General features: G+C 40.5%; 2 protein-coding genes across 2 annotated transcripts; both read right to left on the minus strand.

Annotated features, from left to right (window-relative positions):
- Positions 1 to 15,288: 15,288 nt before the first annotated feature.
- Positions 15,289 to 16,548, minus strand: LOC106428020. Its single transcript, XM_013868757.1, has 3 exons — positions 16,214 to 16,548; positions 16,039 to 16,123; positions 15,289 to 15,963 (listed from the first exon to the last, which is right to left on the minus strand). Exons 1-3 carry the CDS (start codon positions 16,546 to 16,548, stop codon positions 15,289 to 15,291), a joined length of 1,095 nt encoding a protein of 364 aa, XP_013724211.1.
- A 1,228-nt stretch (positions 16,549 to 17,776) lies between these two features.
- Positions 17,777 to 19,496, minus strand: LOC106428019. Its single transcript, XM_048763932.1, has 4 exons — positions 19,391 to 19,496; positions 18,768 to 19,213; positions 18,241 to 18,699; positions 17,777 to 18,157 (listed from the first exon to the last, which is right to left on the minus strand). Exons 1-4 carry the CDS (start codon positions 19,494 to 19,496, stop codon positions 17,777 to 17,779), a joined length of 1,392 nt encoding a protein of 463 aa, XP_048619889.1.
- Positions 19,497 to 24,035: the final 4,539 nt, after the last annotated feature.

The raw sequence follows: 24,035 nt of genomic DNA on the forward strand, positions 1-24,035 counted from the left end.
TGCGATGTAACAGAAATGGTCAGCTTTTGTAGCAGTCAAATCAGCAATCATGGTAGGTTTCGAGTGTTCTTCCGCAAGTGCCTCAATGCGGGCAACACAAGGGCTATTTGCTATGATGGTCTACAAGCAGCAACAATATTGGGACTTGAGGAGAGTATTAAAATTTTGGAACCAAATGTGCCTAAGCATCCATTATCTACCTTCGCTCAAGTCATTTTCAAAGTATGTCTTGGCAGAGACAAGGAAGCCAGCCAAGTGTTTCAATTGTTCGCAGCCCATCACGCTGACCTTCGGTCGGAAGAGGTTTTAGATTTGGGACGCTCGATGCAGTACCTAATGCCCCACTTCTATGCGCCGTGGCTTAACACATACGGTGAAACTTTCTTATTTCCGGATGATGATGTAATCATGAAAACAGAATGCCTTGATGGCGACAACTGCATGATCTATTATGTCGGGATGGACCGTTGCTGCCAAAACTGCAAGCTGTATTGGATTTGTTTAACCGTTTGTAGTATGTTGTAATAGATGCCTTTGTTGTTCATTTACCATGTAATGGTGAACGTTTAAGGTAATGGGGTACTATCCTTAAATTAACTTTCATTTGTTTTCTAAAAGCTGAATACCTCATATTGCTTTGTTTTAAAACCCTCAAGAACAAAGATATGAGTGGGTGTATGGCCGAGAGATCATCACCCTCCAGAGTATAAATTGTGCACTATATCTTAAAGTAAGTGCAACAAGTTTCTTATTCCATAATAATAATTAGTAGAAGGCAAACGATACGATTTAAAAGCGGTGTACGATTTATACTGTGTACACCGTACAATTATACACTTTATCTTAAATTAAGTTCAATCAGTTTTTTTATCCCGTATTACTAATTAGTATAGTGAACATGACAAGATATAAAATGGTGTATGCCGGTATACGGTGTACACCGTATATTCCAGAGTACAACTGTACACTTTATCTTAAATTAAGTTCAACCAGTTTTCTATCCCGTATTACTAATTTTTATAGTTAGCATGACAAGATATAAAAGGGTGTACGACGGTATACGGTGTACATCGTATATTCCGGGGTATAACTGCACACTATATCATAAATTATGTTCATCCAGTTCTATTTCCCATCATATTAATTGATAGAGGGTAAACGATAAGATATAGGAGTGGTGTACGATCTTGTACTGTGTACACCTTATATTCCTGGATATAGCTGTACACTCCGCCTTAAACTTAGTTCATTCAGTTTTATATCACATTTTATTAATTAAAAGAGTGAAAATGACAAGATATGAGTGGGTGTATGACCGAGAGATCATCAACAAGTTTTTTATTCCATAATAATAATTAGTAGAAGGCAAACAATATGATTTAAAAGCGGTGTACGATCTTATACTGTGTACACCGTATATTCCTGGATATAGTTGTACACTCTCTCTTAAACTTAGTTCATTTAGTTGTATATCCCATTTTACTAATTCTCAGAGTGAAAATGACAACATATCAATGGGTGTAGGACCGAGAGATCATCACCCTCCGGAGTATAAGCGTACACTATATCTTAAATTAAGTTCAACCAGTTCTATATCCCATATGAATAATTAGTAGAGGGCACACGATAAGATACAAAAGCGGTGCACAATCTTAGTTGGAAAACGATAACAATCCCCTCACAGCAAATAAGATTCCCAAAAACCTACATTCACATCATACCTGCAAATGACTTAAACTGAAACAAACATATTAAAACTAGAGATTGGAGATGACTGAGGTTGCTGAGCATTTACCGGCGCCAGAGAATGCGACAGAGTTTGAGATGCGGCTGGATCCAGCGGCGGAGGGGCTCGAGTCAGCGACGTTGCCAGAGACGGAGCCCACTCCGGTTGAATTGGAGCCAGAAATGGAACCTAATCTGGCCGCACTGTTGTCCGCGACGCTGTCAGCGACGGAGACGCTAGAGTCAGCGACGGAGCCACCACCGGCAGCGCTGTTCTCGGCGACGATGTTCGCGAAGGAGACGCTAGAGTCAGCAAGTGACTCACCATCGGCAGTGCTGTTCGTGGCTGTTAAAAGTTTCTGATTCATCGGTTACGGTACCTGAGGCGGCGGAGACAGAACCTGGGGTGGAAAAACCCATGTCGTCGTACTCAACTTCCACCCTCGTATGTCCTTCATACGACCAGTCGTCAAAAGACTCTTCGTCTTCACTCTCTTCCTCCTCTTCATGTTGCGGCTTGTCCCACGGGAGTTCATCTTCCGGGTCCAATAAGCTGTTCTTCCTCTTCTTACGTCTGCGAGGTTTTTCTTCCGGAGAATTTTCCATCTCCAGTATCTCTTCCACTGCGGCTCCTTCTAGAAAGAGTGCTTGAAGAGTTGCCAACTCTTCAGATTCCAAACCCTCACGGATATCTTCCTTCAATCCTTCACGAGCGATTTTAATCAAATCCTGCTCGTTTTTTTGATTCATGATCTCAAGACCGAGGAAGAAATCCTCGTATTCATCAACGGTCATCGATCCTTGTTTGATTTCAAAAACCATTTTGAGTTAAGGAATGTTTTGCGGTGATGAAATGGTTTGAGGGTCAGATCCGTTTTAACACAATAAAACGAAGTAAGTAATATGAAAATAGCATTAATATCCCCTACACAGTAGATAATGCCGAGGCGACTTTTCCACTTCTCGATTCAAGGTAACCTAAACGATTAAGCAAAATGATTGTTTTAGTGGAACTTTTTCTCGGGGATGTCAGAATTAATACAAAATCTCCTTCAATTGAAAATAAGTTATTAATCAGCCCCGTCAATGTCAGAACGAGTTTGAATTTTGTACAATGTCACCGAAACGAATTAGCATTTGTTTGAATATATCATTGCATTTGAAAATATATGTTGTACACCACATTGAATTTTAAAAATATTATATTTATTCATAGAGTGATAAGGGCAATACACCATATTAAATATCATAAAATATTATATTTATTGATATAGTGTTTAGGTAACCTGCCTCGATTCAAGGTAACCTAAACGATTAAGCAAAATGATTGTTTAGTACAACTTTTTCTCGGGGATGTCAGAATTAATACAAATTCTCTTTTAATTGAAAATAAAGTATTAATCAGTCCCGTCAATGTCAGAACGAAATTGAATTTTATACAATGTCACCGATATGAATTTGAATTTGTTTGAATACATCATTTCTTTTGAAAATATATGATGTACACCACATTCAGTTTCAAAAATATTATATTTATTGATAGAGTGATAAGGGTAAGACACCATATTAAATATCATAAAAGATTATACTTATTGATATAGTGTTTAGGTAATACAACCATGCACTATTACTGCCATGTGTCGAAATCTAGAAAACCAGTGCAACACCAAAAATTCCGTAGAAACAGAGCAACCTCTTTAATCCAAAAGCAGCGATTACACATGTCTCCAGCCTTGCCGCACTCAATGTACCAGAGTACCCAATCCTGGTCCAAGCATGGTGAACACGGGCAACTATAAAACAAGGGGACGACTGTTGACATGAACAAATTCCTCTTCGCTATGAACCGCTCGTTATCCTTGTTCAACCAAACCGAATCTTCATCTCTAACCACCATTCCTATTCTACCAATGGATTCTCTTGTGGAGCGAGAAAAGTACTCTTCATCCTCCCAGAATATTTTGCGAGTCATTGCATAGGTATACAACGCACGCTCGTATCCTGCATCCGCTGCTCTCTTTAACAATCCAAGTCCTTCTTTTTCACGGTCTAACCCGTAGAAATACTCTAATATAAAGACAACTTGGGTTTCCCTCCGCGTAGCATCTTCTTAACAACAAATTGCGCCTGCCAACATGCCAAGGGTACTTAAATAAATCAAAGGAACCATACACCCTACACTGGTCTGCCAAAGCAAGCATTGACTTGCAAGTAGATCAGAGTCTATAGAGATCTGCAAAGGAGTTATTTGCAACGCGTTGAACCACTAATGCTTGGACCTCTAAAGGGAGAGCAAGAATCGGAAATTGGGACATTATAGTAAGAGAATGATTTTTCGTCTGCTATGAATTGTTCTCACAATTTCCTTATTTATAAGGAGTGTAATTATAAGTAACCGACACAAACCAAGAGATGTCGATTTCCCATTGGTCTCGTATCGGCAGTAACCGCCACTAACCGATTTTCTTCTTTACAAACGGTTTCCTTGACGGTTGTTTGACAAAACCAGTGCAACACCAAAAATCCCGTAGAAACAGAGCAACCTTTTTAATCCAAAAGCATCGATTACACAGGTCTGCTGCCTTGATGTGCTCAATGTCCTTGATGTGCTCAATGTACCAAAGAGCCCAATCCTGGTCCAAGCATGGTGAACACTTGCAACTATAAAACAAGGGAACTACTGTTGACATGAACAAATGCCTCATTACTATGAACCGCTCGTTATCATTGTTCAAGCATCGATTACACATGTCTTCTAGCATTTTCTTCATCTCATCGATTACACAAGTTTAACCAGTTTTCTATCCCGTATTACTAATTTGTATAGTTAACATGACAAGATATAAAAGGGTGTACGACGGTATATGGTGTACACCGTATATTCCGGAGTAAAACTGTACACTTTATCTTAAATTAAGTTTAACCAGTTTTCTATCTCGTATTACTAATTTGTATAGTTAACATGACAAGATATAAAAGGGTGTACGACAGTATACGGTGTACATCATATATTCCGGAGTATAACTGTACATTATATCATAAATTATGTTCATCCAGTTCTATTTCCCATGCTATTAATTGATAGAGGGTAAACGATAAGATATAGGAGTGGTGTACGATCTTGTACTGTGTACATCTTATATTCCTGGATATAGCTGTACACTCCGCCTTAAACTTAGTTCATTCAGTTCTATATCACATTTTATTAATTAAAAGAGTGAAAACTTAGTTCATTCAGTTTTATATAGAGGGTAAACGATAAGATATAGGAGTGGTGTACGATCTTGTACTGTGTACACCTTATATTTCTGGTTTATCGAGCATAGACATCATTTGGAATCTTCACTTGACTCAGAATCGGACTTGTGGTGTTCCTCTATGTATTCCTGATAGTCTTCAAGATCAACCTTACTGTCGGACTCGTCATCACTCCCTTCTACCGGATTTAGAGGAGACCACTCACTTTCGTACTCAGCATCAGTCTCTGTTTCTTGTTCACCATCATGGTCTTAGTCGTCTATGCCGTCGTTAGGATCCTTTTCCGTTCTAACCTTCTTCTTGGGGCGTTTTCCCGAATCATTAGATACGGAGTCATCTGAAACCGAGTCGTCTGATTCTGTGGAAGAGCAATTTGTGTCAGATGGCGTATCACTTTCATCAATTTCCAAAGCTGCCTGCATGATTTCTTCTAGTATCGAGAAGACTGTTGTTCCAATCTACGACCGTATGTTTTCTCGTAAGCCTTCTTGATACATCTTTACCAATGTAGGTTCGTCGTGTTTGTCTACCAGACCTCCCGCTAGAAACATTGTATTGTATTCTCTCACAGAAGATTCTCCTTGCTTCATTTCGCCTACGGCAGGACAGAATTTTAAAAATAGATGAGGATGTTGCATTCTCCGACGGTGTATTTAAACGAGCCGGTTGATAGGATAAGCAACCATTGGGAACACTAAAGGCGTAATTAGGAAGAGTTTCGTGAAAGTGTACAAGAGTGAGAGCCAACGAAATGCGACCATTTAATAGAACATTATAAAATACAATGTTGATAACTAAAAAGAACAACATTAATTGAAAACAACAACATTAATAATCATTTAGATGCATTTAGAGTTATTTAATTAAACAATACTAGTTAGAGTTATTTAAGTAATTCAACATCCACACAATTCCTTAAGCAGTTTAATATCTTCTAGCATTTTCTTCAACTCATCTTCCATCTTCTTTCGGATCATGGCCTCTTCAGCAACTTCCTCCTTTACCTCCTGCAGTCTTTCTTTTATAGCATCAAAACAGCGATGCTGATTGTGAAACCCATCATTCAGAAGGATATAAGATAGTGAACTTCATATATAAACTGAAAATTTTGAATTTATATACGATTATAAAAATCATTTCTCACCTCATCCCCCTCCATACATAATTCCTTAAGCAGTTTGATATCTTCACGCATTTTCTTCATCTCATCAACCATCTTCTTTCGGCTCTTGGCCTCCTTAGCAACTTTCTCGTTTAACTCTTCCAACTCTTCTCCGAAGGCATTAAAACAGCCATGACGAATGTGGAACCCATCATCCTGAAAGATATAAGAGAATAAACTTCATATCTAAACACAAAATATTTAATTCATATATACAATTTATTTACTCACCTCAAACTCTTTGCATTCGAAGTAGCTCTTTCCTTTCTCGTCGGTGGACAATCTTATAGGAGCACCACACGCACAGATTTTGGGTATGCAATGGTGAGCATAGAGAACCAACTCACGCCTATCGGAATCCCTTTTCCACTGGTTGATATATACATAGTATGGATCCGTCATTATGAAATCCGCTTCAAAATATAGTATCAATGTAATTTGAAGAAAGAGGAGCTCTCTTTGGTGACAATACTAACCATCTCAGTTCAATCTTCTTATATAGGGAAATTTTCCCTATAACGGCTCTTTTTTACCCTTAACGGCTATTTTTTTTCCAAGAAACTACATTTATTTGAATTAAAGTTCAAAATATGTGGTTTCTCTAAAAACGGCTATATTTTCTTTGAATCAAAACAAACGGCCCAACTTTAGTTTAAAATCTGTAAGGACACAAAATATTTAAATAATATTTTCGCAACAGACTCTAAGATTTAAAGAGGCTTGGTGGTGACATAAATGAAGGCTGTTTGGTTGGTGACGAATCAATGTTTGTGGGTTGGAATGTCAGATAAAACATTAAAACTTACATCCACACTACTTCCTATTTAAAACTGCTCCTTCATTGTAAATCTTCATCATAAATTTTTACAATGACAGATCCCAGCTACGAAGACGATAAAAAACATAAGAGGTATAATGACATGCTGTTCTTCGTTGCTGACTCTGACAATGGAATTCCGCTACGTTGTCCATGTGGTGGCCAGATTGTCATACATGTCTGTGGGAACCGAAATTCGCTCTGTCGATTTCCGTTTAAATAAGGAAACTAGGAAAATCCTAATTTCCCAGAGGTCCCGGATATCTGCTAATACCACACGCCAAGCAATCAGAACACGAAACGAGAACAGTAATAAAATAAGAAATCGAAAAAGAGAGCAAGATAGTTCTTATTCCGAATCTGCGTTTGAGCGTTTACAACAAGGTAAGTGCCTGGGCTACGAGAGCTGTCGGCGAGATTCCTAGTTCTAAAACCCTAAGACGGCAAAAACCTAATTGAGTCGCAGCTCGAATAACAAAAACGGAAAATTGCCTAAAATCGCTCTAAGTGCTAAGTTTGCTGTGAAAAGTCCACCTCCATGCCTCTCGCCTACGACTCCTTATATACTGGCTCCAAGGTCGGTTTACGTTTTTCCCCTTCTGCCCTTAAGCCGCCATAGCATAAAAATGGAGTTATTCCATTTTTTCCGATCTTCGTAATTATCTTCAAAATTTCGTATTTATCCGTGGAAACTTGACATTTATCTTTCCTTGCGAACCAAGCGTAAAACGTCATGCGGCTTACGGGCTGTTGGTTAAGAAATCATAAGTTGGGCCTCGAGTCATGTCTTAGGTCCCTTTGGGCCGTCTTCCGACTCGAAGCGTTTATTACGGCTTCTTTCGATAAAGAACGAACTTTCCGCGGTTTTTACGGTAAAGTTTGATCGATAACTTAGAATGGAGGGGAATCGTGAAATGGGTTAGCTACGGTCTTCGGGAGATAGCATCGAAGGGTAGACGAGAACGCATGGACTAATGTCGTAACGACGTTTCGGAAGACGTTATGTAAGAAGAGGAGTTCGAAGAAAAACACGAGATGTCGAGTAAGAAGAGGAGTTCGAAGAAAGGGTCCTTGCCCGCGAACGTTTCTGAAGAGCTTCGAGTGCCGAAGATGGAATTCATTCCTCATTCGGTAGACCCAGCCGAGAACGAGGCATGGTGGGTGGCGTGTTACGGTTCGATCACGCCTCCCAAAGAAAAATCGTTCCCGGTCATGAACCATCGCCCGGTGGAGGCAGGTGCGCCGAGTAGGAGTACTAGTGAATTCCTCGAGGTCATGCGGTCGTTCTACCATATTTCGGACGCAGTGGAATTCAGGGTTCCTCGTCAAGGAGAATGCGCTAGTAGTCCCCCGGAGGGCTTCTTTACTTGTTACGAGGCATTCGTAGTGCGTTGCCGTTTGTGGTTCCCGATCCCCGAGACTATCGTCCGTGTATTGGGTCGTTTCGGGGTGGCGATAAGCCAACTGAATCCTCTTGGCATCCAGCACCTCATAGGGATCCTGGTCCTGAGCTACGAGCATGGTCTCTCTCTCACTGTCGATCACTTCGAAGCGCTTCTTCGATTACAGATCATCAGGGACACGGACACGTACAGGCTGGTTCCTCGGAACTTCATGTCAGTGGTAAAGGGGTTCACTTCTAACTTCAACTCGTGGAGAAAGTTTTTCTTCTTCGTTCGTGTAGACGCAGCGTCCGTTGAGGAGAGTTGTATCCCACTGTTTCGTAGGTTGCCGAACGATCGTCCCTTTATCAACCCTCTTGCTCCGTTTTCTGAGGACATTATTGCGATGAGGGATCTGCTCAGGAATTGTCCTTTTTTCTAGACTTCCTTTACGCCGAAGAGAGTTCGAAAGGCGTTGAGGTTTGTGCATCCTGGTCTTGCTTTGGGCGGAGAGACAAGGAGTAATTCCGAACCTGAAGACCAAGGTCCCAACACCGCTCCCACGATCGTGACAGGGCTGAACTCTTCGAAGGGGAAAGATATTAATCTCGGCGACCTGGAGTTTTCGGTGGACGATTGCATGCTTCCAGGATGGGATCCGAACCTTGTTTTCGGCGATGGAAGCGGTACGAGCGAGGTCCCTATTCTGGACTTCGATGATTTCTTCGCTGGTCTTCCGTTGGGCTTTGACACTCCTCAGGCCACGAGCGAGTCAGGGAGGCCAAAAATTGTCGCGGAAGGATCTCGTATCATTAACGAGGTATAAACTTTAAGAATTCTGACGATCATTATTATTATTTTTTGCTTATAACGTGTCAATCGGTTTTATAGGGTTTGAACTTGCTTGGATCGGCCATTGAGGCGAGCCATAGAGAGGCCATGATCTATCGCTTTAAAGCGGAGAAGGCGGAAAAGGATCTTGCTCACATGCGAGACGAGATGCTGGCGCGAGACGCTCAAGTCACTCGTGATTATGCCAGGGCTGTTCGTAGGGCGGAACGGAAGGGCAAGAGGGAAATCGTCGAAGTGATGAAGACTCGCGCTTCTCAATTCCAGGTTGAGTACGAGAATCTTAAGGGCGCTTTCGACTCGCTGGGCGACTTCCGCGAGTGTCGCGGCTCCATTGGGAGCCTTTAGAAGACGCAGGAAGATGACTACGTTTTCGAGAGGGAGATGGAGTTAACGAAGGATGGCATGAAGGATCATGCTCACGCTGAGGCGACCATTCCTCCGATCGATGGGAAGATTCAGGGATTCTGGGATCACATCCCGGTTTCCCCTGATACCGTAGATGCTACGACTGATTTTGCCGGTGACGATGAGGAAGTGAACTTTCCCACGGATGCATTCGGAGCTTCCTTGTCCGGGAATTTTAACTTTGATCTGTGAGTGTTTTGACGGGAAGGAGTTTTTCCCTTTATCTAAATTTTAGCGGCCGAGTGTGGCCTTTGTTCATATATGTCTGGCCGAGTGTGGCCTTCGAACTTTGTATGGGCCTATTTTGGCCGTTTTTGTCGGGACTGGCCGTTGGTGGCTTTGAACCCCTACCGCTATGCGGTTTATATAATGGATGTTTGTTTGAGTTACTTTGTTTAGAGTGGGTTTGAAGTAAACATGAGTTGTCGTCTCATATTTATCTTCGTTGAGGCGTTCAATCTGTTAGTTTGTTCGAGACATGAGTTTTCGTAAAAATTATTTACGATCTTTCGGGAACGTTGAGATATGAACGAAGAGACATGTTTTAGGTTCTCTTTAGATATCATGTCTTTGAGATGTCTGAGACCAATGCGATGGGTTTAGGGCAAGACCTAGGTTTACTCTCGGTTTTAAGGTTTGTGCGGTGACTAGCCGGCTATCGGTTTTCCTGTTGCGATTTCTACCTGATTCGTACCGATTTAAATTCCGCGATAGGTTCTCGGCTTATACGACTTGTATGGTACGAATCGAGCATCTTTCCAGAGACAATTTTTAAGCCAACTGGAAGTGCTAGACCAAAATTTCGGATTTTTTCTTGTAGCGCGCTTTCGTCCTTGTGTTGGACGTTTGAAGATCAAAAGAGTGATCAAGTTGCGTTTGTTTAAGATGGCTGATGTGTTTGTCGGGGCCAATCGACGAACGGAGTGTAAGATTTGTAGTGGTCGCATTCGGACAATTTGTTCGTATCATCTCGAAGACTATACGTATATTTTTGGTGCTGAAGTAAGATTGTTTTGCGATTTTGTCTTAAAAAGGAGCGACGCATATTGATCGTAAAAATTTTCGAAATCTCTATAGAATTCGATTACAATAACGCATCTTTTCCTATGTGGGAGTATATACGCACCCACTCTCCCCCCCCCTTTTTAGAGAGGGGGATAGCTGAACTCGTCTTTCGACGAGCTGCCTACGTACCCCTTTCGAGGATCAAGCCATCTCGTAGTTCAGTTTTATGCCGCAAGTGTTTTCACTCGGCGGTTGTTGCCGTGTTGACCGCCTTGATCGTGATGATCGTGGCTGGGTCAGTGTTCTCTTCCGGATGTCCGGTTGAGTTGTAGTGTCGGCTTTGGATTCATGTTGAGTTTCGACACCCGAAGCGCCTACGTCAGCAGACGATGTTAAATCATCTTTTCTTGGAACGTTGTTGGTAGAAAATTTATCAATCTTCGTGCGTTTGCGATTTGCCGTTGCAGAGGTTGTCATCTGTCTTAACTTGTGTTCCGCGAGGAAGCATTGTCGCGACTGTTTCTGACATCCCCTGATAGTTTCGACTCCGTTTGGGGTCGGGAATTTGACGCCCAGGTGGTACGTCGATGAAACGGCTTGCATAGCATTGAGCCATGGGGTTCCCATGATCACGTTGTAGATGGCAGGATGATCGACTACCGCGAACTCGACGATTTTTGTGATCTCCTTGGCCATGACTGTTAGCTGAATCGATCCGAGGGTCATCGATATTTCGCCCGAAAAGCCTGTGAGCGGTTTCGGAGTTAGAGTTACTTCTCCGAGTTTGATGCTCATCCGATTGAGAGTGTCGCACAAGATTACATTAACCGTGCTTCCCGTGTCAATGAGTACTCTTCCGACTTCCAGATCTCGTATGACGCGGTCTATGACGAGCAGATCGCAGTGAGGCTGATCGATCCCGCCGGCTTCCTCCTTTGTGAAGGTGATTAAGCAGTTCTGATCATCTCGGATAGGAGACCATGTATGCCAGTTTGCTCTTGACTCCGCCTTCCGCTGGTAAGCCTTGATGGCCGAAACCGTATCGTTGCAGAATTGCGATCCTCCGATGATCATGTTGACTCTACGACGATTGTTATCGTTCCCTTTGTCGTCTGGCCTCCTGCCGCGTTTATCCCCAGATTCGTTTCTTTGGGAAGATCTCTCCGCGGGAAGATTTCTGTCCGGCTTCGGGGGGGGGGGGGGGGGGATCGGTCTCGAGGATGAGATCTTTCACGCTCGTCACTTCTGAGAGTTCTCCGGCTAGTAGCTTCGCGGCCAGCCTTGCTCCCAAGACCTTGCAGTTAGTCGTGGAGTGTCCTCGGGACTGGTGGAACTCGCAGAAGGTGTTTTCATCATATCCTTGATTGCGAGTCCACGTATTACCCGTGGTTCGGCGCTGGTCTGAGCCGATCGCGTAATTGTGCGATCCTTGGAGTTCTTACCCCTCGTGATGGACATACTTGTCGTTACGAGGGTTCTATTTCCTCGTTTTTGGGTCTACATCTTTTGAGGACGATCTCGCTGACTTATGTTTTTGCGATAAAATTTTTGTTTCTTCCTCGATCATGATGTAGTCCGTCGCCTTGTGGAGGGCGTCTTGGATCGTCCGCGGTTTTTCGAAGGATATCCATTTTCTGAATTTTGACCTTTACCAGAGTGCCTTTCTGAGGGCATCGATGGCCACCTTGTCGCTTATCCCGCTGACCCTGGACATTACCAACTTGAATCGGCTGATGAACTCGCGGAGGAGTTCCTCTACCCTCTGGGACAGACTCCAAAGATCGACATCGGAAGTTTCTCTATCTATGAACATAGAGTATTGCTTGAGAAATTCCGATGCGAGCTGTCGGAAACTCCCGATAGAGTTTTGCTTAAGGCGCGCGAACCATTCGAGGGCTGCTCCTTCTAGATTCTCGACGAACAGGCAGCAGTAGCCGGCGTCTCTCTCGCCGTCCTTCAGCCTCGCTCTTCCCATCGTGATGTGGAAAGCCTGAAGGTGCGCTCTCGGATCGATCGTACCATCATACTTCGGTACTTTGATTTTTCCGGGATTGGATACCCTCGTATCTGAGATGCGAGTGGTGAAAGGGGTCTTCCTAGCCCCTTCCAGCAGCCTGTCGATCTCGGGTGCCGCGCTAGTAGCGTGATGGATTTGGGATTTTACGGCTCTTACTTCTGCCGCAGTCTTGGTGATATAGTCGCGAAGATCGCGTATATCCGACGTCTCGTCAGCAGATTTCCGCGCTTGTCGGCGTTTACTGCGAGTGAGCTCGGTTTGTTTTTCAGCCAGCTCTTCTTGTTCGTTCCAATAGAGGATTTCCTCCTCTTCTGTCATTGGTTTGTCGAACGGAGAGCTTTCCAGAGTGAATCGGCTTCTGGTCCTCCTTGGATGTCTGTCGACGTCCTCATCAGTATTGTTGGAGACATCGCTAGGATCCATGTCGACTTGCTCGACTCTGTTGTACTCCGAAACCTTCGCGGGAGGCGGAGGGCTTTCGGAGTTTCCCTTTTTGACGGGAGATTTCTCGCTAGGGTTTTGACCCGAAGGTCGTTCCTGCGCGGCTCCAGGCCTGTGGAGTGGGGTTGCAAAGTCGAGTCTTTTCCCGCGGACTTTAGTGGTTCCGCGGGGGAGGATTGCTCGAGTCCTTGCCGTTAAAGTTTCAACTTGTTTGGTCAAGGTGCTCACGAGCTTATCCTGTTCTTCCGACCTTTTTTCGTAGGTGGCGAACATCTTTTTAAACTTCTCGAGCGCCGCGGCGTTGGCTGGTGCGTTGGCCGCGGATACGTCCGATGCGGGAGTGTGGAGATCAGTGCCGCTGCCTCCGTTAAGAGGAGTCTGCACGTTATTCGTGTCGTTAGTTGACATGTCTGGTTGAGCGTGATGTGGTTGAGAGTTAGATTGATCAGTACCCCTCCCCCCCTCGCACTGTCGATTTCCGTTTAAATAAGGAAACTAGGAAAACCCTAATTTCCCAGAGGTCCCGGATATCTGCTAATACCACACGCCAAGCAATTAGAACACGAAACGAGAACAGTAATAAAATAAGAAATCAAAAAAGAGAGAAAGATAGTTCTTATTCCGAATCTGCGTTAGAGCGTTTACAACAAGGTAAGTGCCTGGGCTACGAGAGCTGTCGGCAAGATTCATAGTTCTAAAACCCTAAGACGGCAAAAACCTAATTGAGTCGCATCTCGAATAACAAAAATGGAAAATTGCCTAAAATCGCTCTAAGTGCTAAGTTTGCTGTGAAAAGTCCACCTCCATGCCTCTCGCCTAGGACTCCTTATATACTGGCTCCAAGGTTGGTTTACGCTTTTACCCTTCTGCCCTTAAGCCGCCATAGCATAAAAATGGAGTTATTCCATTTTTTTCCGATCTTCGTATTTATCCGCGGAAACTTGACATTTATCTTTCCTTGCGAACCAAGCGTAAACCGTCATGCGGCCTACGGGCTGTTGGTTAAGAAATCGTAATTTGGCCTCGAGTCATGTCTTAGGTCCCTTTGGGCCGTCTTCCGACTCGAAGCGTTTATTACGGCTTCTTTCGATAAAGAACGAACTTTCCGCGGTTTTTACGGTAAAGTTTGATCGATAACTTAGAATGGAGGGGAATCGTGAAATGGGTTCGCTACGGTCTTCGGGAGATAGCATCGAAGGGTAGACGAGAACGCATGGACTAATGTCGTATCGCCGTTTCGGAAGAGCTCGGTCGCTACGTAGCGATCGAGCGCTCGATCGCTACGTAGCGACCGCTCTTCGGTTCGACCGAGCGCTTGGTCGCTACGTAGCGACCAAGCAGACTGGACATTCGGTCGCTACGTAGCGACTGAGCCTTGGCTCGAACTCGGTCGCTACGTAGCGACCGAGCGGAGCACGTGTTCAGTCGCTGCGTAACTATCCTTTTCGGGCTCTTGTCCGATGACTCGCGTTTCCTCCGCAAAGCTTTTCGTAAAGAAGAATCTATTTCGAAAAAGTATTTGTCAAAACCGTTTTCGACCCCAACAATGTCTGTAAGGCAAGAACAGAAATTGGAAAGAAGTACTTCGTTTGCAAACACTTTGAGGTAACAAACTTATAACATATTCCTTTTCATTCTTTGAATTTTTAATATCAACATGTGGTTTCCAGAATGATGGCTTGCACAGAAAGAATGAATGGGATGAGGCTATTGAAAAGGAAACGAAAAAGCTAACGCAGAAGGTTGATCACCACGAACTCAAAAATCGAAGCTTATATTCCATTGAAGATCGTCTTAGTCGTTTAGAAGAAGACGAGAAGAAAAACGCTGAAGAGATCGAAGACCTGAAGTACTTTCTTAAGAAGCGTTACCTCAAGGATTTTCTTGTTTAACTGTATGCTTATCTATTAAATAAACAATTGAACCGATATAACGCTGTATATTTAGCACTGAAAATGTTCTGTTTTGGTTGCCAGTAAAAGGTTCAAATAATTTATATGGTATGCAGGATATTTATTTAAGTGTACGCATAATGGTATGCAGTATATTAATTTCAATTCGCATAAATACGAGATAGTTAATATTGTTTTTTGTTCGAATAAGTAAAATAGATTCACAATGATAAAATCTTGCACACTTTTAACAAAAACGCAGATAGGAAGTTCATACATATATATAGAAAGACAAGTTTCATTGTAAACGGATAGTTAAGATAAAGTGGATGCTACTTCATTCCTGCCTCGTTCGCAACCTGAAAATCGCCAACAAATTCCTCGTAGCAATCCATTGCATACTGCTCACGAAATTTATCCACAACTTTGTCAGTTATTCTACTCATCTCTTCCTTCCCATCACCATTAGACTGCATCTTCATGAACTTAGCAGCGCACGGCCCACAGTCCCCACCCCTATTGTTGTGATAGATGCCTTGAAACCGATTCCACGCGTAAGTTCGCTCTCCTTCTTTGATTAGATAGTCTGTGAACCCGACATACTGTTCAAGTATATGTGGTAAGGACTTCAGAATAGGAGTCATGTGTGCGTCGACATGTGTTTCAGTCGGATTCGCAGTGATGAAAGAATCGAAGATGATGACGTTAGAAGTCTGCAAGTTAATAGAAAGATCAACCCAATGCTTATCCTGCCAGAACATTGGAGCGTACACCATGTCGATATCGCGACCAAGTTGCAACTTAAGTTTTTTGCCCCTACACATTCCGGTGACATAAGATGCTATGTTTGTGCCCCAATCAAAATGTAACTTATCCTTGGCTTCACTGAAAGCAGACCACTTTGAGGTAATGATCTTTGTAAAGTACGGATCACACATTACCCTCCGGTCTTTCTGCAGAACACTTCCACGACGCCTCCACAACATTTGCATTATGACATGCATGTGCTGTTTTAAGATTTTACAAAAATAAATTAAAGTTGACAATCTTTTAATTGTGGGAGGTGAAAACAGATATAGTACCTCGTCAGACAAACAGATCCCGGGTGTAGCTATGTCAAGGAAGAAAGAATTCGTGACAATATGATTGGTTTTGATTGCGAACTGCCTGCAAATTGAAACAAGGAGAACGACATTTTCAATCAGCGGAAACAAGATGTCTATATGTATATAACAGTAAATGACATCCCACACTTACTGATCGATGTTTTCACTGAGAATATCGCTGAATTTCTTAAAAATAGCACGGTTTGTCTTTGGTATGGGCCTATACTCAGCTTTCTTCTCGCTCATGAACAACCCTTTCAGCCTTGCATCTGGGGTGTACACTCTGCGAATCTTCTGGGATTTTTTGGGCACACGTTTACCACCACTCTCCACATAATTGTCGTCCTCATCCGTCTCAGAACCAGGCATATCTTCAACAGCTCGAGGTCGTTTCCCTTGCAACTGGGAATCAAATGAGATGTTTTCTTTGTAGCTTTCATAATTCTTGTCCTCCTCAACCGGGGATGTCGGATTTTGAACGGCCATCGAATCAGGTACACCGCCTTCTATAACGGGTGCTTGCGTTTTTGACCACTCAGGTTTGTGAAAACAGGTCCAACATTATCTTCACTTCTGGTGGATGCAAAATCTGGGGCAGATTCCGGATTCGGATCTGATGATGGACGCTCACGCGCAGGTACTTCTTTCACTGAGCTGTATGCATGAGGATTTGCTTCATCCCACTTGACATCCACAGCTTTTTCACCAATGTAGGTGTCATCTTTCTGCAAGCAGTGTGAACAACCCAATATAAAAATCGAGAAATTTCTACGCTACTATGTTACCAAAGAAAAGACTAATTCACAGCAGGTTGACTCACCTTGGCTGGTGACACATAGGACTGTGGCCAAGCAAAAAAAAAAAAACCTATAAATAGTCAGCGTTGTGAGGGGGTTTGGAGTCTGCGATTCATCTGGTACAGCGTTTGGTGTACGTGGCTCCTGTATGAAAACCGTACACCTTCTTTATAAATGGTACACTAAGTTTAAAACAAGGTTCTGAAAAACAAATTATAAATCACTTAACCTGATAGGTTGCGTTCTGATCGAATTGTCTCTGTTTGAAAACGTACACCTCCATTAACATTGATACAATAAATTTAAAACCACGTTGTCACAAACAGAAACCTATAAAACCTGATCGGTTGCGTTCTGATCGAATTGTGGAGTAAGAAGAGTTGAATTCTCGTTGTTCTCGCGAGTCTCCCTGCTGAAGCCAGGTTGCGTGTTTCCTATGGTTCCCTGAATTTTGGGTAACACACAAATGTTGATATTTTCTAGTTGAGATACAAATAATATAATCTAGCCTAATGTCAAATTGTCAATGCGACATGAAGGTATATAATATATAAACACAAAGTCTTAAAATACATGTTATTATAACTCAAGAAAAGAAAAAAATAACTAACTTACAAAACTGGCTTCTAAATTACATATACATTATCTGAAAACATCAGAATATGTTAAATTTCAAACTTGTTTAATTGGGTGTACCTCTAAGCCGTCTGCAGAGCGAAGTGGATACGAATGCATTTCCTGTCCAGGCTTAGGAACCGTTGAATTTATTTTTCTTGACTTCCGATTTGGCCGCTGCTTTTTATACTGGTTCTCGACACTTTTCGGAGAACCGGAGTAACCATGATCATCTTCCTCTTGCCTTTGTTGTGGATGTTAGGTAGGAGCACACCAAAGTGATCGCATAATGTTTTCTCAAACTAGTCTAAGCGCTCGTATATCCCATTCTTAAAGTTTTGAAACTGCTCTAGAATCCACGATTTCAAATCTTCGTTTGGAGACCTTCCTGATTCAGGCGGAACGTCGGGTTCGTTGTGTTCGGGTGTCGTTAGGTCTTCAATAACAACAGCAGCACGTTTACGTGGTCGTAGAGAACGCTGTATAAGGGGTACACCTTGAGGTTTGCCTTCCGGAATTGCATTGTCTTTACCAAATGACCTGTCTCCACCTTCGAAATCTTCAGTTCTAAATGTATGGCCAGAACGGATGTGGTCGACTAAACGAGTTACTTTCGGGTCCTCAACCTCGTCCAACAAGAAGTGTCGCTCAGCTTCGGGGACGAGGCTGAAATCTACAATAACCTACAAAGGCAGATAACATGGGTCAATTAAAGAATGTTACAGAAATAAGCTCTTGTAAATAATATAGAACAGAAGGAACTTACATCTGGCTCTCCTTCGACAGCGACAATGTCGTTTGTGTTGAGGATAACCACGGTGTTTCCACAACACGAAGGGTTATCCAAAAAATCGTTTGTGTTATCCGCATTGGGAATTCTGGCCAACAGCTGAGGAACCGCTTCAAAAGCGAGCAACTGGAGAGCTAGTGGAAAGCCATAGCATGCGGTTGTCTTTTGAGATAACCGGATCCGTAGTGCGTGCAGTGGGTTAGGGGTTTTGACACTAACCGGGGGAGGCAAAAAACGAGATATGGTGTGTAAAAACGAGGTCCTCCCCCATGGATAATTCATGAAAGACTCCAGGTTGCTGAGCATTTTGACATACTTAGGGGTGAGCTTGAGTGTTTTATTAGTACAACACAAAACCCCGTCCACCAACGCTATCAGAGCCAAAGGAACTCGTTTCCAATCCGCAAGATATGGGTTCTCTAGCATCTTAAGCACCTGAACCACAGTTTTTCACCTACCGTTGTATCAAAGAGTTGCTTCCACATACTACCTGGTTCATTAACCTCAGTTTCTGAGTCTTCAACATCGAATATGCCGCAGTTCAAGCCAGTTATTTCCTTAAATTCATCTACGGAGAAACGAAGAGGATGATTACCGAAAGTGAACCAAAGTTCATATTTTCGAATCGTAATAAGCTGCCGGCAGAGAAGGCTGCCAATGAGCTTGGTTGAGTTCGGGCATCGAGCAACAGGTAGCCGAAAGAGTTTGCTAAACTGAGAGCAGAGTAATCGGTCCACGGTCGAAGAACCTTTTAGAGCAGACGCTACAGAGGCAATGACATTGGCTTTGGAGTAAATGTTCAGCCGCAATTGCGTGGGGAAAAATCCCGGAGCAAACAGCCTTCTAGGGAATTTTGTGGATGAGCCGACATCAACGACATCCACCGGTGGAGATGTCGGTGCCGTGGAATCCATGGAGGAGGGCGTTGTATCGTCGTCGGAGTCGGAAACTACAAAACGAGATGATTGCGTATTTAGTAAAACGGAGTCGTAAACTAATGTTCAGAAAAAGCAACTGCATTCCGGTGATGACATGCAGAATTTAAGGCGAGGACAGAGTGAGTTGCAAACTAATGTCTGGATAGCATTTTAAAAGTAAACTGTAAAGTAAGAACATCAAAACGAACCTGGGTACCGCTTCGTCTTCTTAGATCGGGAGACGAGTTTTGCTTTCGGTGTGTTTTGTCGACGGCGACGACCGGAAGATCCTGCGGCGTTCGATTGTGATACCATCGGAGCTGAAAGCTGCTCTCACTCGTCACGAGAGCTAAGAACAGGGCCTGCTACACATAAATCGGACCTGAAAGCTGTTCTCACTCGTAACGAGAGCTAAGAAAAAAAAAATTTCTTTTCTACTTTTAGGTCAAACGAATAATTTGATGGAGAGAGAAAAAGTGAGAGGAGAAGAAAGATGTTTAATGACCGCGGTGGTTTGCGGATGAGAATTAACTGGCGAGTCTGTCTTGGGGTTCGCGTTGAGCTTTCTCACGTGTAAAGAAGAGAGTGGCAATGTCGTTATTTATCAGCTTGAGGAGGGGTTAAGAAGTCTTTGTAGCATAACTCCTATAGGGTCGCAAAGTGTCGCGACCCAAATGCCCAATAAAAACTATCACGGACCCAAAGCCCAAATTAATAACTTCTCTACGACCCACTTTTCTAATAAATCCGAGTGTAATGAGTAAGACACAACTCTTTAGTATTTTTCTTGATCTTTCTCTTTCTCGTGATTGTCTTAATTTGTATTCAGATGATTAGAAAGCTTTAACCACATCTCCTATTTATAATACTTTAAGAAATACGCTGAAAGCTAGGATCTACCGTGTGGTTGTAAATATATATATATATAGTAGAACCTCTATAAATTAATAATGTTGGGACTTTATAATTTTATTAATTTATAGATATATTAATTTACAAATATTTTTTTATTTAGATTTATAATTTTAAGATATTTTTATTCTAAGATAACAAAAATATTTGATTTCAGTCTATAGACATTAATTGTTATTCTTTGAAATATGACAGTTATATTAATTTTGTTATATTATTCGGTGTATATAATATATACTAGGTGTTGTGCCCGCAAATGCGGGCATAAGCATTTTACAAAATTTAAACATATATTATTTATTTGAAAATTATCATTTTTTTCAATTATATTGCTTCCAACTATATTTTAGGAAAATCTCCAAAAAAATCTTCATCGAAGATAGTCTTATCACCAAATTTTATATTGTCACATTTAAGTATATCTTTCATAGACACATCTTTTCCTCTTAATGAAACTATGTGATATAATATTTTTTTGTCTAAACATTTTTATACTAAAAACTGATAAGATTATTGTTGGTAGTTACAATTATATTACCTTGATAAATATATAAAGATATATATGTATATATATATATATATATATATGTGTGTGTGTATGTATATATATCAGCTTTTATTGATTTTGGATGATAACAGGTTAATTTATATTTTTAGGTAATGATAATATTAATTATTATTTTCTTTATTTTCTTTTATTTTTTTGGGTGATTTTATTATTGTATATGAATATATAACTATCTATATTATAAATAAATATAATTATCTAATTATCTATACTATTATTTAAGAAGAGAATATGCTTATTTGTCACATTCTCAAAGATAATAATATATTATAAAAAAATAAAATACTGACATTGTTATCCAAAATAATGTTTTAAATGAATAAAAGATACAAATTAGAAATTGTAAGATTCTTAAAAAATATTATAAATTAAATTTTTTACTTAAAAATTTTGATCTTTAAATTTAATAGTACATTTATCTATAAATATCTATAAAACACCTAGTTAAACATTATAAATAAAGATAATTATTCATTAAATGTAGAATGATTCTAATTACTCTAGTTTTTAATGTGATAGTTCAGATCAAAATATAAATTTGAAACTATAATATCACAATTTTATATTAGAGTATATTTGTTTAATTAACTAACTAATACAATCTAAATTTGGATCATTACCAGGACCAACCAATTTAGCAAGGCAGTAAAAAAGTTCATGCCATGTTTTAATTTTCAGCATACATTTTTCATTTACTGAGGATTCGCACAAATAACGTTCATAAGACCAAGAATTTAATTAGAATACACACATCAAAACAAAAGCGAGCAACTAAGAATAACTCAATTAGGTAAAAGCAAACGAAATATCTAAACAAACATAAATTTAAGTGACTGGAATACTACATCAATTTAATCACTCAACCTACTCGTGATTGGACGACATATACATCTTTTACACTCCTTGATTTTAGATCTTTTTTTTTTGTTCTTTGACAAACCGAAGTCCGAAGTTCAAAAATTTATGTAACAAAATAGTGATGCTACAAACTAAAGAACACTCAAGCAAAAAAATATAAGAGAATAAAATTATATTTATCTAGACAATAGAATCTTTCTTCTATCTCCATAGCCACTGGAAAAAAACAGGATATAAGATTCAATCCGAACAAAACCAGAAAAAATCACATAATAAAAATATATACATAAGATATCCGAAGCAATAGGAAGTCAATCAATATGATATAAACTAAACTAAAATCTAAAAAGATAAGAGATGAATAGGTTTTATAATAATATTATCGTTATCGTGTGAACAAAAAGATAACAACTGGTTAAATATATATTATAATCTAGCAACATTATATAATTATTTATTAAGTAAAACTATTAATTATAATTATTAAGCATATGATAAATAACTAAAAGTACCTAAAATTATGGAAAACATAACAAATAAACAAAATAACCTAAAACTATGGAGAACATGACAAATCAGCAAAATTACTTCATAAATAATAGTTAGATTGCATAGAACTAAATGTGGTTTTGGATATAATATTACTAAATCTCATAAAAATATATTAAGTGTTAAGAAAATATAAAGATAATTCCATTGTGAATATAAAACAAAAAATATAATAATAGGTTCTTACTTATATAAAATATGTATACATATAAATTATTAATTTATAATTTTAATGGGACCATATATTTACATATAATTTTTTTTTAAAAAATATTATTTTATTATTTTTCGATTTGTGTCAAATTTTGAACCGTCCAAGTTAAGACCGGCGAAATTTATTAATTTATGGAGTATTAATTTATACAAGGTTCTATGTATTTGTGTAGTGTGTAGATTTATAGTTCTATAATTAGCTACAAAATCCCACATAAATCCACAATAATAATTTTTTTATAATCTTAATTCATCCATATCGATTCAAAGTGGCAAAATCGCTCCACAAACAGGAAAAGCTATACATATTTCATGTTTATAGCCCATGTGTGCATTTTTTTAATATTGACATAATTCATGTATATTTGGCTAATTATGTGCCAAACGCGTTATCCTCGAAACAGGAAATAATAAAATTAGTTTTTTGTTAACAAAAAATTAGTTTTGTGAAAAATAGACGACGAAGATAAACTTTAGCTATTTATATGTATAACCCCATATGAGAACGAACAAACATAGCTAGTTAGCATGATTCCATACATGTACATCCTCCTCATTCTCGGAATCGCTTTAGTTCTTCTTCTCTGCCACCTCTTCGTCTTCCTCCTTGTCCTCTTCGTCCTCCAGATCGTCCTCGTCGACCTCCTCAGCGTCCTTTCATCATGTATGGATTTCCTCGTCCCCCGCACTCGTGAAAAGAAAAAAATTTCAATCCGCATCCGTCAAAAACTTCCCCAATTCATTTTTTCCGAACCAAACCGAAGCGATCGCGTTGTTTGCAGTCTTGATGATATCCGACACGTGGTGTGTCGGAAGACTGTGGGAAATTTTGGTTCCTCAAAGCTGCCACTTGCCCAATTTGCAGAGCTTTAGGGTTAGAATGATTCAGTAACTTCCAATCTCGGCTAGACACCGTTTGCTAGCGTTTAGATTTAAAGTTGCACAAACACAAAGATTATAAGAACTCCTCTTCTTATTAGATTTAGAAACTCTCTCAAAACTAAACATTTCAATGTGTTTCTCTTGATGGAACATCTCTCCATGAGAACTCTTTATATAGGAAGAAACTACATATTTTCCTAAGAGCGAAGTTACATCTTTTCCTAATAATAATATGGAAACATTCCTAACCTCGATATGTTTTACTTTTTTCTTAACCCATCAAACTTCACTTTAATGAGTTAACTTGCTCCTCAAGTTAATTGGAATTATCCAATATTCTCCCCCTTAATTCCAACTTGAATCTTAGGTATGTTGATCTTCTTAACTCCGATGAACTTGCGCATTGCTTCGAACTTGATCCTTGCCAATGGTTTAGTGAGTATGTATGCCTTCTGTTCCACTCCAGGTACGTGCTTCACTTCGATAAAGTCGAACTCCACACATTCTCGAATGAAATGGTACTTCGAGAGTATGTGTTTGCTTCTACCGTAAAACACCGGGTTCTTGGTGAGGGCTATCGCTGACTTGTTGTCAATCTTCAACACGACCTTCTTGTCTTCTTTGTTCATGATCTCGACCATCAACTCCTTTAACCAAATTGCTTGTTTTGCAGCTTCCGTAGCTGCCATGAACTCCGCCTCACATGAAGAGAGTGCCACTGTGGGTTGCTTGCACGATGTCCACGTGATCGGCGATGTTCCTAGGTAGAACATAAACCCTGTAGTGCTTCTTCCATCATCAACGTCTATGTTATGGCTTCTGTCACTGTAACCTGTAATCTCCGTTGTTCCATCCCGTTTGAAGAAGAGACC

This window comes from Brassica napus, chromosome C7 (genome assembly GCF_020379485.1).
Source record: "Brassica napus cultivar Da-Ae chromosome C7, Da-Ae, whole genome shotgun sequence".
NCBI classification, from domain to species: Eukaryota; Viridiplantae; Streptophyta; class Magnoliopsida; order Brassicales; family Brassicaceae; genus Brassica; species Brassica napus.